At 34.3% G+C, this 15,681-nt stretch overlaps 2 protein-coding genes across 2 annotated transcripts; one reads left to right on the top strand and one right to left on the bottom strand.

Moving 5' to 3' along the window:
* Nucleotides 1-3,127: 3,127 nt before the first annotated feature.
* Nucleotides 3,128-9,905, bottom strand: LOC107472040 (uncharacterized). Its single transcript, XM_016091612.3, has 15 exons — nt 9,716-9,905; nt 9,194-9,596; nt 8,936-9,113; nt 8,718-8,857; nt 7,488-8,124; nt 7,197-7,297; nt 6,874-7,018; nt 6,721-6,789; nt 6,562-6,607; nt 5,708-6,168; nt 5,502-5,581; nt 4,656-4,791; nt 4,208-4,400; nt 3,754-3,836; nt 3,128-3,529 (listed from the first exon to the last, which is right to left on the bottom strand). The coding sequence occupies exons 1-15, from the start codon at nt 9,825-9,827 to the stop codon at nt 3,404-3,406; spliced, it is 2,910 nt and encodes a 969-aa protein (XP_015947098.1). The 5' UTR covers nt 9,828-9,905; the 3' UTR covers nt 3,128-3,403.
* A 3,730-nt stretch (nt 9,906-13,635) lies between these two features.
* Nucleotides 13,636-15,476, top strand: LOC107471705 (pollen-specific leucine-rich repeat extensin-like protein 1). The gene has a single exon (XM_016091193.3). The coding sequence runs from the start codon at nt 13,641-13,643 to the stop codon at nt 15,474-15,476; it is 1,836 nt and encodes a 611-aa protein (XP_015946679.1). The 5' UTR covers nt 13,636-13,640.
* Nucleotides 15,477-15,681: the final 205 nt, after the last annotated feature.

Here is a 15,681-nt window from a genome sequence, read left to right on the forward strand (position 1 = left end):
CTTTAACATTGACCTCTTGAAATATCTAAACTTCCAAGCTAAAAAGCATGGATACTAAAATGAAAGAAAAATATATAACAAGATAGGGGTATTGAAATTTGAAAGACAAAAAACGGCGGATCTATAATCATCACTTTGTACATTTTCTTTCATATTATGCTTATAATCCTTAAATTCACTTTGTACATTTTCTTGCTTTTTTTTCCTTCTCTTCTGATCTGTATTCAAAATTAATTGTCTAATTAAAAGCAGGACTAAATTCCTACAGTAGTTCCTCAGATTCACGATTTTTACCATTTTAGTCTTTTGGATTCAAAATTTACTATACTAGTCCTCGAGATTCAACTCTAGGAACCATATTAATTTCTGGTCCTCTTCAATTTGAGTCAACGAATGGAATGCTGAACTAGTTCAGTAGCTCAGACTTGCTAAGCTAAATACATGATTAAATAGTGTCTTTTAGTTTTAGATCTTAAACAAGACAAAAACGAAGTCATTTTGGAGAATGAATGAAGATATAATGATTTACACATCATACAAACTCTTCTTCCTCTTCTAGTTTTTACCATGTTCAAGTGCCAAAATAAAACGACGTTATTTAGTTATGTGTATAGTATAACAAATCAGAACCGATTCAGCACTTAATTTGCTTGATTCAATAGTAGAAAGGGTCTAAAAACCAATATGGTATCCAAAAATAAATCTCGAGACCAGTATAGATAATTTTAAATTTGAGAAACTAAAATAGTAAAAGTTGTGAATATGAGGGGCCAATTTAAAAATTTAGTCTTAAAAACAGACGTCAATAATAATGTAGATTCATTTTTTGGTTAATGTCCACTTGTGCATGCATAAGTGTGTTGTCTGAACAGCAAGTTCTCTAATATTTCAGTGAATGCAAACTTAAACTATGAATTAAGATGAAAATAACTTAACTTAAAACTTTTATGTTTTGCATAGCTTAATAACAAATCTTTTATTATATTTTATTAGTTCTTTAAAATGAAAAATAGAAAAAAAAAAGTTTTCAGTGTAAAACATGATCCCTTACCATGTATAGAAATTTCCACCTTTTTTGATAATCTTATTAATTAACTTCAATTATCACCAACATCCTTTTAGGGATATGGCTGGGATGAAAATTTTCAGTTACTAATTACAAACTTTGGAAGGAAAAAATGCCAATTACTGAAAACTACACGAATAGTTTTTCAGTTTCTTGCTTGGTGATTGTAATTGGATTATCCAATAAAGTAAGAGCAACTAATTAAATCAATGACGTTATAGTTTCTATAATATACGAATAATGTTGTTCTCTATCTGAGAATCTAAAAGTGAATACCAGAGAACTTTCATCAAGATTTAAGGGTGAAAAATCATAATTCAGATATTGGAGTAGGAGTTATATAAACATAGTAGTTTCCATAATAACAGAATTTTCGTTACAATTTTCTTAGTCTATGGCATATACATATAGATAGAATGAACAAGACATGTTTAGCAATTAATAATCAGCAAGGAACAAATCTATCCATAAGCAAAGACACAGTTTCCTCTGACATGGTTGATACCTCTCTCTGAACAGCCACCATCTCCTTTTGAGATTCCCTTTTCATTGCTTTCTCTTCTTTAGCTTTATTATTGGGTGCCACTACTTTCTCTCTAAGCTTGGTTAACTCCCACATCCATGCTTCTACCATTGCAGACATTTTTTTTTTTTTGGCAAATCACTTAAGAAGTTAAGAGTTTTCTCTTATTTGTTGAGAGCTTTGTTTTCTGTTTTGAAATGAAGGTTGGAATGCAAATGGTATGGTTTATATAAGGGAATGAATAGGAATAGGAATAGGAATCGGAATAGGAATAATAGGAATAGGAATCTTGGGATATACTCAAAATCTAGAATATTATTCTTTTCTAGATTTATATTGGCTGCCTAATGCAAATTTTTCATGAGTGGTGGATATTCATTCAATTTCATGATTTTCTCATCTTGTCACATGTGGCATCGTGGAAGAATCCATAGCCTATTACAATCTAGTTAAAAATCTTGCTACAAACTCTTATTATTATTATTATTATTATTATTATTATTTCAATATTTGGCCAACAATAATTTGTACTTATATTTATAGGGGTTTGCACACAAGAAACAAATAATTTATACGTATATTTACCAGAATTTATATAGACGAGTCAATACATTTTGTACCTATATTAACATTTGCCAAAATTTATACACGTGAATTAATAAAATTTATTTGTTAATGACAATTTGATGTTTATGCTACCAAATACTGGTCAAAATTGTTAAACTCTGCTAGCTCTAAAGAGTTTCTGATTTGATATATATTAGCCATTCATAAGCAGTTACAACAACAACAAAGTCGAATCTGTTATGTGTGTGTTAGCTATATGATCAAACGATGTTATTGCATTATGTCATATATTATATATGTGATAGAAATTTAGGTATAGTTAACTTCATGTGAAGTTGATAGTCGAGAGTCGTTAAATAATTTGACAAGTTTGACTAAATAGTAAATTGTTATCTAACATCTCTCAATTATCAATTTCGCATGAAATTAACTGCACCTGAGTTTTCACCTATATTTGTAATAAACTCATTTATGTTTAGGCCTCATAAGATCAACTCATTCAAAATCTTCTTAGATCTTCAACAATTATAAATGAAGTGTCGTGAGGGAAATAAGAAGCAAGTAATAACAAAAGATAAGTCTTTAGTGAATTTAATGTTAACAATGCAAGCTGATTAAGAGTTTTGTTTGGCATGCATTGGTTTGGTCCCCCCATTGGTCAAGAAAGGAAAATTCTTTATTTCTATTAGGACAAATTAAACATAGGAAGTGACAAGTGAGAGCCACAAAATGAAGAGGGTGGTGGTGAAACAGGACAACCTAATGGTCCTGTTTTTGTGCTGTCAAAGTGTGCAAGTGCATGTATATGAGTTTGAGAAGAAAACGTGCTTCTTTTACAAGCATACATTCATACATACATACCCTCTTTCCACCCGCTTTCTATCATTTGTTTGTTTCTTACAGTCATTACATAGCCTTATATACCAAATTTATGAACGAATAAAGAATATTCATTAGAAGCATTTCACTCTGTCACAATACAAAAATCTTGATAATCAACAAGATAAATGATTTTTCTGTACATAATCTAAGTTTACAAAACTACGCCCTATGTTCCCAAGATGCAAATTAAAACAAAAACCATTGATCATGGCAGCTTTTCTTGCTTAAAGAATGAATAGTAGCCAGCAAATAAAGCCATATATCAATGGCACCACTAGAGGGGGAAAAATGGTCTTGTCTTCCTACTATGACGATCTGATATTTAGCATAAGTGACACATTCGACAGGATGGCCAACAAGGAGGTCTATACAGGTTGGTGAACATGCATATTCTCATGAACACTCATGACAACATTCCGCAACTCCGGAAATATAGATATAAGTAGAAGTTCAAGGATTGCATAAGCAAGTTGCTTCACACATATAGAAGACTAGAACGAAACAAGACACAGCATAATTGTTAGTTTAGATTAAGATAAGCAAAATGCACAAGTAGACAAAACAAAAAGACAAAGCATAGAAAAAAGTTAACTTATATGAAGTGTCGAATATAATACTATTTATGTTCTTTACCCTACGGTTTAAACTCTAATTAAGAAGAGATAGTTCATAAATAACACAAACAAGTGAATGCAATAATGGCAAAGAGCTTAACCTGGCTAAAGTAATATATGTCACTGGCGCAACGTCTATATTGTTTCGCACCAATTAAGCTCACCAAGGCTGCCGGAGCTCCATCTGATAAAAATGAAGGCAACTTTATATTTTATAATATGACAAGTTGCGGTTATTTGAATCATGAGAATGGAAATGTTGTTCGATTCAACTCTGAGAATGTTCTTAAGTATAACCCGAAGAATTAATTTATAAACAGAGTGACATAACATTTTAAAAGGTTCCTCCGCGACAATGAAATCAGTTGCTTATAAGATTTTCATAACATTTTAATAAGTTCAAGAGGAAACCTCTCAAACTTGTAAGATTAATAAAATCAGTAGGAAAACATTTGTCTCCTTTTAACAGGGATACAAGTTTGAAGAAAATAAGGGGGAAAAGAAGTGCAAACAGACTATCTAAGAGAATTTCAAAAGAATTAACAAAGGACTAACCAAAGAGCAGTTTCTTGAGTTCACTTGCTCTACGAGCAGCTTCAAGCTGTTGCTCGAAAGACCCTGACTCTGTTCTTGGAATCTTACTTCCAACAGATTCATTTGTTTCTTGCAATGGCTTTTGATCAATTCCATCCATTAATATCTGGGCTGTCCGTACTCTTAGGAAAAAGGTACCTCCAGGCCACAGGATCTGCAATTGATCAAACCACTTAAAAAATGGAACACTACCACAAGAAATTGTTAGCTATTTTTTCATTCTACTTTTTTTTTTTCCTGGATAGAGTTACGGTGACCGATGTTCAAGTAAGTAAGTGTCTGTTTGATAACATCAATGTTATTATTGTCATGTATTCATCTTATGTCACTGTGTTATAAGTTAAAACTTAAAAAGGGTACAAAAAAACGACAGTGTGAAAAATTTAAAATAATTCTGAATAATCCTTACATCTTGGAGCCACCGAATCCCCTGGGCAATGGTATCCTCTCTCCGAAGCCAATGGATCTCTCTTAGAATCCAATCATCAATAGCATCTTCCATTACCAACTGTAATATCTGCTTTGATATCCAAAAGACTTGTCTTCTGCAACAAAAATCAACTAGCACTAACAATTAATAATTGTTTTGATCTTACAATATGCTATGAATATCTTAACATAAGCATATTAAATTTATAATCTTGATGCTATCTTAATTATAGAAGTAGAAGGCATTTTAAATGAAAAGGTCGACTGAAATCTAGTATGAGTCATACCACTACGTTTATTATATACAAAAGACGGTTATAATTGAACAACAAAAATACTTAAAAGAGAATTTGAAATTTACAAATACGATGAATGTGTTTAAATCAAATATAATATCCTAACAAATCTGTTCTCCATCAATTATATCTTCAGATTTAACTCATGACATGACATAATGATTTTTTAAACCATGTAATTGATTCCACCTAGTAAGCTACAAGATTTTGAAATCTATTCAAGCCCTAGCTTATTTAGGCACATGGTGGATAAAAAATGAAGTTACATAAGTAAATTATGGTAAATGATTCTTGATAGCACCATCATCCAAGTGAAACTGAAAAGAAAGCTATTTTGTTACAACTTTCTCATAAACAACCAGGAAGAATAAGTTTTGGATAAAAGCTATGAAAAAATTGCATCAAATCTCTTTTATTTGTTTATTTCTCATAACATCAAACAAATAACCGTATAGGCAGTAAACTAAACATAGTTCAATTACAGTAACTGACTTGAAAATTTTGAAATACAAGATAGAGAATTAATATACCTTAACCAACCTCTTCTCTTAAGCTGAAATACATTATCAACCAAATTCAAAATAGGGACACTCACGTTAGGTGGAGTCCACTGCAAAAATGGTTAAAGTAAGTGTCTGCAATTAATGTTTAAATCTAAGCATACAAACAATGATAAGTAACAATAATTTAGCATATTATACCCTTGTCAACAAAGATGTGAAGTGCAGAAACATACCTCAGGTGGCACTCTAACTCGATCCTCCAAATTATCATGAGCCGGAGTGAAATTTGTAGGTGGAAGATCCTTGCCAACCCTACTTTCCATTGTTGAGTCATTTTTTCTATCTGGATCCAAGATGGTAGACTCTTTACTATGGTTTATTACCTGTGGTGAACAACCCTTTGAGTTCAAGTCATTGTCAAAACGCCACCTAATATCTTCTGATATTTCACCATCAAAATTAGTTTCTTTGTCACCTTCTTCATTATCAGAGGTTGCTGCACTTTCTGCAGAAATCTGCCTAGAAATGCTACTATCAATTTCAACATTAGTATTCCAGGACGTGTTCGAGTTCCATGCGGCTGATGCACACGTTTCAGCAGTAGGGGGCGACGAACCAACGACCTTTTGTAAGAAACCACTTGACACACCTTTGAACTGGCGCATAATATCATCAACAGCATCATCAACGTTTACTGCAAATATATAAATTAGTTCGAAACAACATATGGAATTAGTAATACATAGGACACGCCCAATCTAAAACCTTAGATTAGGATTAATTTAATATGATGAAAAAGCAACGAGTGGCTGATGAAAGGTTCTGAAAAAATGGCACCTTAAATTTCAGTACAATCTTCTGATTAAGCCATTAATGGAAACACTATTCTAATTTCAGGATATGTAAAAATTCATTAGGAGGATTTTCTAAAATAAAATAAAGCTAAATTTAATAACAACCAACGAATATTCATATTAAAAAAAATATTGCAATAAAAATTTCCACAACTCATTCACCATTATAATAGCAAAAAGAGAACCCAATTCATAACTGCAACAAACATTCAAAATTTTAAAACTATATATACCTGCTAAGGTTCTCATCATTGATGAAGATTGTCCAAAAGAATAGTTCTTCAGTCAAAGGATACGAACAAAAAATAGTTTGTTAGGTTGTTATCTTTCACATTGTGCCAATAAAACTCGCTATTATGAAGTTATGGTAAGAATTCTAGGAAGATGCAGACCTTTGAGGAAGCACTCAAAAAATCCCATACTTCATGTTGTTCAGCAACATTAGGTATTGATAGGAGATCCTAAAGCGGATGCATTAATCTAGTTATTGGAAAATTACAAAGGAAATATTTCTTTAAAGAGTTGTAGTCAAGGAATGAGAATACCTGGAGATATTTATCCAGTCGAATACAACGTTGATGGACAAAGGCATCCTCTATGCTTGAGGAAAATATCCTTTTTGGAGGCAATTGTAGCGTATAATTAGGAATTTCTTTTAGATATCTATGCAAGCGCTCAAAATTCCTGTATCTGAATGTTAACAAAAAGAAAGTTTGGTTAATTGAAGTCAGGCCACAAATATAAATAGGGAATGATTTTGAAACTCATCATATGCATTCACTTTGTTTGGAAAACATAAAATTTAAAACGACTATGGCATATGCACTTAAACTATTATAGAAATGAATGAAAGAAGCAAACTTTCTACCTTCTTTTTACAAACCATGTTTTCTCTATTCCATCAGTCACTGCAATTGAATAAACAGCAAAAGATGTAGACCCTAGTTTCTCAAAATATGCTCCTATTACCTACAACATACAAGTAGCAATAAATAACAATCGAACTAAATAAAAACAAGTACTCGTGGTGCAAAGAAGTTCCATCTATAAAACCTAAATTAGTTGTTATTTGTAAAAGCATATAACAATCAAATTCATAGGCAATTTGAAAATAGTATATGCTTTATTAGCTAGAACTTTTACAATCTAAATTGCATACCCGACATCGAGGCTTTGGAATAGATTGTCCCTCTCTTCTAACAGCAGTGTCATAACCACTCTTAACACGAGTGATCTCACCATGCTTCTCATTTTCTGAGATATGTAACTCTGACATTGTGGACCCTGCTTTAACAGGTTGGATTTCCAAGCCAGAAGTGCTGTTGGATCTCATGAGTTTTCTTTTATACTTATTGGAAACGGGATCCTTCATATCCTTCACTTCATCAATTCGATGTCCGGCTTCAAGAGATAACTCCTTGTCCTGGTTTGGTGAAGATTCTGCTCTTTGTGGGCTTCCAGCATAAAACTGGGGATCTAAACTGGTTGTATGTACTGGATAAAGTGAAGGCTTTCCTTCTGAATTCTTTCTTGTTTTGTAATCCCTTCCTTTTGTCCACAAGTTCTCAAGATTTTCAGGCATAAGAACTTCGGTTCTTCTTTGAGTTGCGGCGTCCAGCAGTTGTGCCCATTCTGCAGAGGCGGGATGATTATCATGTCCACCTCCAGAAGCAACAGAATGGCCATGATTATGAGTGGATATATTAGTTGACTGACCACCATTACCACCACCAGTCAAATTTGCACCATCATCGTTAATGACAAGTAGAACAGACTCAATAATCTCATTGATGTACCTGAGCATTAAGAAAAGTATATTTTACAAATGAAATTACATTGAATTGTAAAAAAATAAGGGGGGAAAATGGTCCAAACTATAACACCATTTGCATTTTGTGGTCCAATAACTTACTGCTAAAGTTATAGAATGTGATAATATTTTTAAACATTCAATTTTGTTTAGCAGGGAATTGATCATTGCAAATGATGCATGGGAAACACCGAAAAGACTCACTATTAGCCTCATTATTAAGTCTTATTAGACTTCTTCACAAATATGTTGTTATCATGAACTAATTTTGCCTCGTGTGTTCTTGCTGATCCTCTTCCTATCGGCATGGTGATACCAAATATGCCCAATCCTCCTAATATTTCTCCTTTTGGCCTCTGCTTACTTGTTCAAATTTGTTAAACTTGTCGCTTCTTATAAGTTCTAGCTACAAACCTATAATATATACCAAGGCCAATCCAAAAATCCTAACACCTCCGACCCTCAAAAGTACCAAATAAAGAGGCAATCAAACACAGTAAGAATTATTATAGCTAATCTTTCTAACAAGAGAAGCTCAAAGTAAATGAAAAAAATGAGATCAGATATTCAACAACATACGCAGGGCTAGCCAAATTCATAACAGGTTGCATCACCAAGCAAGTCAAAATTTCCCGGGCTATAGATCGAATTACAGGACATTGAGCTTCTTGTGGTCTCAGAATTGTAGCTAATACCCCACTCATTAGCCGCTGAAGAACCTATAAAAGGAGAAACTATAAGAAAAAGTATGAGACATATTTCTCAAAAATAGACAACATGGGACACTGTACTCACACCTTGTACTCACTCTCTGGAGATATTAGTGCTGGATGGAGCTCCTTAGAATTCAACAAATGCAACCTCAATCTTTGATCCCTTTCCTCAGAAGACAGCGTTAGCATAACATTAACACCAATGGCTGCTTGGTTTCTTCTAAAAAGGTCTATGTGATCACCTATTAAATCAACTATGTCCCTGGAATGTAAGCGAAATAGAACTTACTAACTTGCACATAATTACTAGAAGCAAGTATAGAAGGGGATAAAATCAAACACCTTGTGAGCAAGTCGACAAGGTTCATGTCTTTAACCCTCATTGTCACTTCAGCAATAGCATCCATGATTATGTCACGTATCTGCTCAGGAAACTCTAAATCCGGAGTGATGTCTGCATACCACATATTCATGACGAAATCTTTCAATATCAAATCCAAAAAATCATTCAAGGCGGCTTCTATGAGAGGAGAATCGATCTTTTTCCTCCATTTCGGCGGTGGAGGCGAAGTAGAGAGGCGTGCATCGTCTATGGACAACTGTTTCCTCTCCAAATGAGAAAGATATGTGTGCGGTTTAGGCGGTTCGAGCCTCCATCGAAATTCTACCTTGTTCAAGAGAATACGCAGAGCAACAACACACAAAATAGCGACTGGTACATTCATCCACATTGATTTACTCGTATCTATTTTGAGAATCGAAGAACATGATACGATAACAAATTTCAATCAAAGACTCCAAATCTATAGGCATTAAGCAAAACACATATAAAATAAAGAAATGAAAATGGAATGCATGGCTTACTAGTTAAGAAATAGGAAATGGCGAATACGCAAAGAGACCACCAGAGAAAACGAAGTTTTGCCTCTTCAATGAGATCGTAGATGTCATCCATTGATGGCATATCTTTAACCATCTTCTTCTTCTTCGTCTTCGTCTTCTTCTTCTTCTTCTTCTTCTTCTTCTTCTTCTCTGTTATTTGATTTCCCTCTGAAATATATTACGTATAAAGTCGCAGCGATAACCTCGCTCTTTTGTTGGCTTTGAAGGAGTTCACTTTGTCCACCTAATCTAATATTATACTTATTAATTATTACTCAATTATTTTCTCCCTTTTTTATTATAAAAGATTATCCAGTTATCAAAAACAACAAATGTAATTAAATAATTATATAAAACATTTTATAAGCACATGAAAATGAAACTCCCATTAGTTTGTGATTACTTTTGTTAAGTTATCGGTCAGAAAGTGGTGCTGTTAACATCAACGCAATCAGAGACATTTTTATGAATGGAGTAATAACATATATTAAGTTGTGTGTTACTTACTTACTTTATGTGGATAACTTAGAAGTTACAACTAAATAATCAGTTTACATAGTTTTAGCCAAACATAGTCTTCTTAAAAGGGAATATATGGGCTGCTACTATTAGTAATTTGGTAATTTCAAAGTTCAAAAATACGTTGAACGTTCCTTGAAAAATTCATCTATGTAATTTTTATATTTTACATATAACTAGCAAATTAGTCACATAAAATAATATATATATATATATTATTAATTTTATGATCAAAATATATTAGATATTTTTTTGTAATTAAAATATTTTTTTAAAACAAAAAAATTTAAAATTCTCTCCTTTCTCCTTTTTTTCTCTATATTTATTTTTTCATTCACTTTATTTCTCTTATATATTATTGTTATTGATTAATTATTAATTTAAAATCAAAATATAAAAAATAACATTCTTTAGTTATCATTAAAATTAAATTAAAATATATATGATTAATTTTACGACTAAAATATATCACATAATATTCAATATAATTCAAATAAATTTTTTTTCTAAAATTAAATTTTCTCTTTCCATCTTTATTTTTTTATCTCTTTTCTTCTTTCACCCATTATATCTTTCTTATGTATTATTATTAATTATTAATAATTTGACAATCAAAATATATGAAATGACATTTTTTTATTATAATTAAAATAAAATATTTTTTTAATTTTTTCTTTTTCCCTCTCTTTTCTATATGCTCTCTAGCACTGAATGACCATTAATTGACAGAATTTTATTGGCCGACTGACCGCCAACCTACCAACCAACCATCTATGATATACATTGATCACGGACTGACTGACTATCCATTGAAAGACTCAAACCAACTATCAATGTCGACTGAGCGACAACTTGACAACTTATCTTATCCAATTGACCAACCAAGTTCGACCGGCCAAAGATTATCTAATGATCAATATCCACCAATGATCAACGACTAGCTACCTCCTAATCTTGATTGATCTGCCACCATCTTTTCGATACCAAATTAGCCACAGTTTGCCTATCTACCGTTCGTGCATGTCGACCGATGGTCCCCTGTCGACCTATTTGACCAACTGCCTGCCGACTGACTACCTATTCTAATTGATTTATTGCGCCTTGACCAACCACTTATTGACCTACCTCGATCTATCGATCCACTGCCGACCTACCTGACTTATTGTTGTACAACTAGCCCACATCGAACTGCTACTGATTGGCCTCGGTCAACACAGACAACTGACCTATCACTGGTCAACGTCAGTAGAACAACCCAGTGAATTATCAAACAACACTTGGTACCTAATCTGCCAAAACTCCGATAGAGTGTTAGGCAACCCCGAACTATGAAAGTTGATTCCATCTCCCATCCTAGGATGTCTGTCATTTGACCATAAGTGATTCATTGGGTCACAAAAGTTTTTGGCCCTAGTTCTGCTAGGCTTATTAGGAATTTTGTTTCTATGGTCTTTTTGTACTCTCCCTTAGTCTGGTAAGTATTTTGCAATATACTATAGGACTATGATTAAGTCCATGTAGGGTTGATGCTATTGACAACATTATTGTTTTGAGGGTTACTTAAAACATTAATTTAGGTCTAAATATGAGGTTCAGATTCCTTAATATGGCAGCGTCTGACCTCTTTGGTGGCGAGGTGCCGCCTGTCCGAGTTTCTCGTGAGGAGGTGGGTGGTGGTAGACTCCGATACTTAAGTTAGTAAGAAATTTAGACAGACTTTTAGTAGATTAGAACATGTGTAATACCTTTAGGGAGGTGCCTGTGTATTTATAGTAAAGTTGATTACTACTTTTATTGAAGTAGTTCTATCTTTTCTGACGAATAACCATTTTCTTTATTTTTGGAGTTTGTTAGAATCTATCTTTTAGGAAAGATAGAGATAGTAGAAAAGATTTCTGGAAATAGTTACCTATCTTAGGCAAGTAGAGATTAGCCTCCTTATGTCGGTGTCATCTGTCCGGACTTGTCGAACAGGCACCTTTTTTGGTGGGCTTTTTTATCCTGTTTAGCCTGATTTTTATTGGGATAAGATATGACATATGAATAATTATATATATATATATATTTCTTTTTTCAAAATTAATATAGACATACAATTTATTTAAAAAAACTTATAATTCCGAAATATTGGTATGGGCAAAATTACTAGTGTGTATATATATAATGGAAAAATATAGGATACCAACATATTATCTGCCAACTTCTGCCAACTCTTATTTATATTTGTGTTTTATGGAAGTGTGTTCGTAGATGTGTCTAATAATTAATATATTTTAAATACATATATAAAGAGACACATCCAGAAAATATATTTATAAAGACATTTTTATTAAACACAGTTATAAAAAAGATGTTTTTATTAGACACATCTATGAACACACTTTCATGAAACACAATTATATAAGAGTTGGCAGAAGTTGGCAGATATGCTGTTGGTAACGTAGCGGAATATGAAAAAGTATAGGGTACCAACATATTATCTGCCAACTTCTGCCAACTCTTATTTATATTTGTGTTTCATAGAAGTGTGTTCGTAGATGTGTCTAATAATTAATATATTTTAAATATATATATAAAGAGACACATCCATAAAATATATCTATAAAGATATTTCTATTAAACACAGTTATAAAAAAGATATTTTTATTAGACACATCCACAAATACACTCCCATGAAACACAATTATAAATAAGAGTTGGCAGAACAGATATGCTGTTGGTAACTAGCGGAACTGAAAACACAATTATAAATAAGAGTTGGCAGAAGTTGGCAGATATGCTGTTGGTATCGTAGCGGAACCGATATATAATTTCGTTTATTTTTTCCACAAAATAATATAATCAGTCATTAAATATGTCATTCATAGTTGAATAATAATTTTTTTATGAATATTAAATATACATCTCTATACCATGGATGTGATCTGTGAACATATATTATTGTGGTAAAAAACATTCTTTAAGCTTCTGCTTTAAACTACATTTTTTTTGGGTGGAGTGCTTTAAACTACATTTTTTTTATACAGATGGGATTATAAACCAAAATCCAAAATTAGCACTAAATTTGTTGATTAAGAAAGACCAAGTCAACGAATTAATGGTTATTAGGTGGTTCTTAATCTGTTTTATACATAAGAGGTTGGTTTGTTTATATGACCGTGATCACATACAACAGTGAATAGATTTTCTCTTTTTAATATGGCTAAAATAGGAAGAGGATTGCTAATTATTTGTTGTTTAGCTAAGAGTGATTTCCAATATATTCGGAACCAAAAGTAGCTAATAAACTATTTTTTGCTCAATATAATACCCATTCCTTTCATCAATTATTTTACACTATTCCCATAAGCAGCCTTGGAGGGCCTTCCAAGGTTGGTCGGTCATAACCATGGCTCATCATCATCACCCTAAATTATTAGCTTCTTCTTTTCTCATCCTCTTTACTTTCTCTTCTCTTTCAACATTTTCACATGCACACTTTCTTCTAGAAGAACTCCATTTCCCCAATGACAGGCTTAAGAATGCCTATGTTGCTCTCCAAGCATGGAAACAAGCTATCTACTCTGACCCTTACAACACAACCGCTAATTGGGTTGGCAGCGATGTTTGCTCCTACAATGGCGTCTTCTGCGCTCCCGCTCTCGACGATCCCTCCCTCGACGTCGTCGCCGGCATCGACCTTAATCATGCTGACATTGCCGGACACCTTCCCGGCGAGTTAGGCCTCTTGACCGACTTGGCGCTTTTCCACATCAATTCCAACAGGTTCTGCGGAATCGTACCTCCATGCATGGAGAATCTAACTCTCATGCACGAGTTTGACATAAGTAACAATCGATTCGTTGGTGGCTTTCCCAACGTGGTTCTCAAATGGTCAGACATGAAGTATTTGGATCTTAGATACAACGATTTCGAAGGGTCTTTGCCGCCTCAACTGTTCGAGATGGATCTGGATGCAATCTTCTTGAACAATAACCGTTTCACCTCTGTTCTCCCTGCCACCCTCGGCAAATCCAAGGCTTCGGTTATTACTTTCGCTAACAATAAGTTCACAGGCTGCATTCCGAAATCGATTGGAAAGTTGAACAAGTTGAATGAGATTCTCTTCATGGGCAACAAACTGGGTGGTTGCTTCCCTCAAGAGATTGGAATGATGGAGGATTTGAATGTTTTGGATCTTAGCGACAACAATTTTGTAGGTACTCTGCCTAACATGACGGGTTTGCAGAACGTGGAGGTTATAGACATTGCAAGGAATGAGCTTAGCGGTTATGTGTCTGATTCTGTTTGTCAATTACCTTCTCTAAAGAACTTCACTTACTCTGATAATTACTTCAACGGGGAAGCTCCAGCTTGTGTTGCTGCTGTTGCTGCTTATAAGGGTTCAATTAGTACAACTGTTTTTGATGACTCAGGAAATTGTTTGACTGGAAGGAAGAATCAAAAGAAATCTAGGGTATGTTTGCCAGTACTAACACGGCCTGTAGATTGTAGTAAGACTTGTGGTGACGGAGAAGGAGGTGGTAATAATAATAAGGCCCCCTCGTTAACATCCAAAAAGTCACCTCCAAAGCCAAAGGTTAGTAAACCACATTCACCACCACCACCAGTTAGTTCTCCTCCTCCTCCTCCATCCCCTGTTTACTCACCACCACCACCACCACCTACATACTCTCCTCCTCCTCCTCCTCCACCAGTGCACTCTCCACCGCCACCAACTCAATCACCTCCCCCACCACCACCAGTTTACTCTCCCCCACCTCCAACTATGTCACCTCCTCCTCCTCCACCAGTTTTCTCTCCACCACCACCAACTCAGTCCCCTCCTCCACCCCCTGTTTACTCTCCACCACCACCAACTCAGTCCCCTCCTCCTCCTCCACCAGTTTACTCTCCACCACCACCAACTCAGTCACCACCACCTCCACCCCCGGTTTACTCACCGCCGCCACCAACTCAGTCACCTCCTCCTCCACCCCCAGTGTACTCTCCACCACCACCAACTCGGTCACCACCACCTCCCCCAGTTTACTCGCCACCACCACCAACTTACTCACCTCCTCCTCCAACCCCAGTATACTCACCACCGCCACCAACTAAGTCACCTCCTCCACCCCCAGTTTACTCGCCACCACCACCAGCATGGGATGATGATGTCGTCCTCCCACAACACTTTGGATCTGCATACAGATCACCTCCTCCACCGGCTATTATTGGATACTAAAAGAAAAAAAAAGTGTACAATGCCATTAACATCTTTGTCCTATTCATTGTAATATCAAAAACATGTATACAAAGTTGAACTTCGTGAATGTGAATCCAAATTTAACTGAATCTTAATGCTATTTTATTTTCTCGTGCCCAGGTTTCTTTCCGTTATTTTTTATCTCGTTAGGCCGTTAATACATCCGTGTCTTTCGAGTAACTAA

This window comes from Arachis duranensis, chromosome 10 (genome assembly GCF_000817695.3).
Source record: "Arachis duranensis cultivar V14167 chromosome 10, aradu.V14167.gnm2.J7QH, whole genome shotgun sequence".
Taxonomy (NCBI): Eukaryota; Viridiplantae; Streptophyta; class Magnoliopsida; order Fabales; family Fabaceae; genus Arachis; species Arachis duranensis.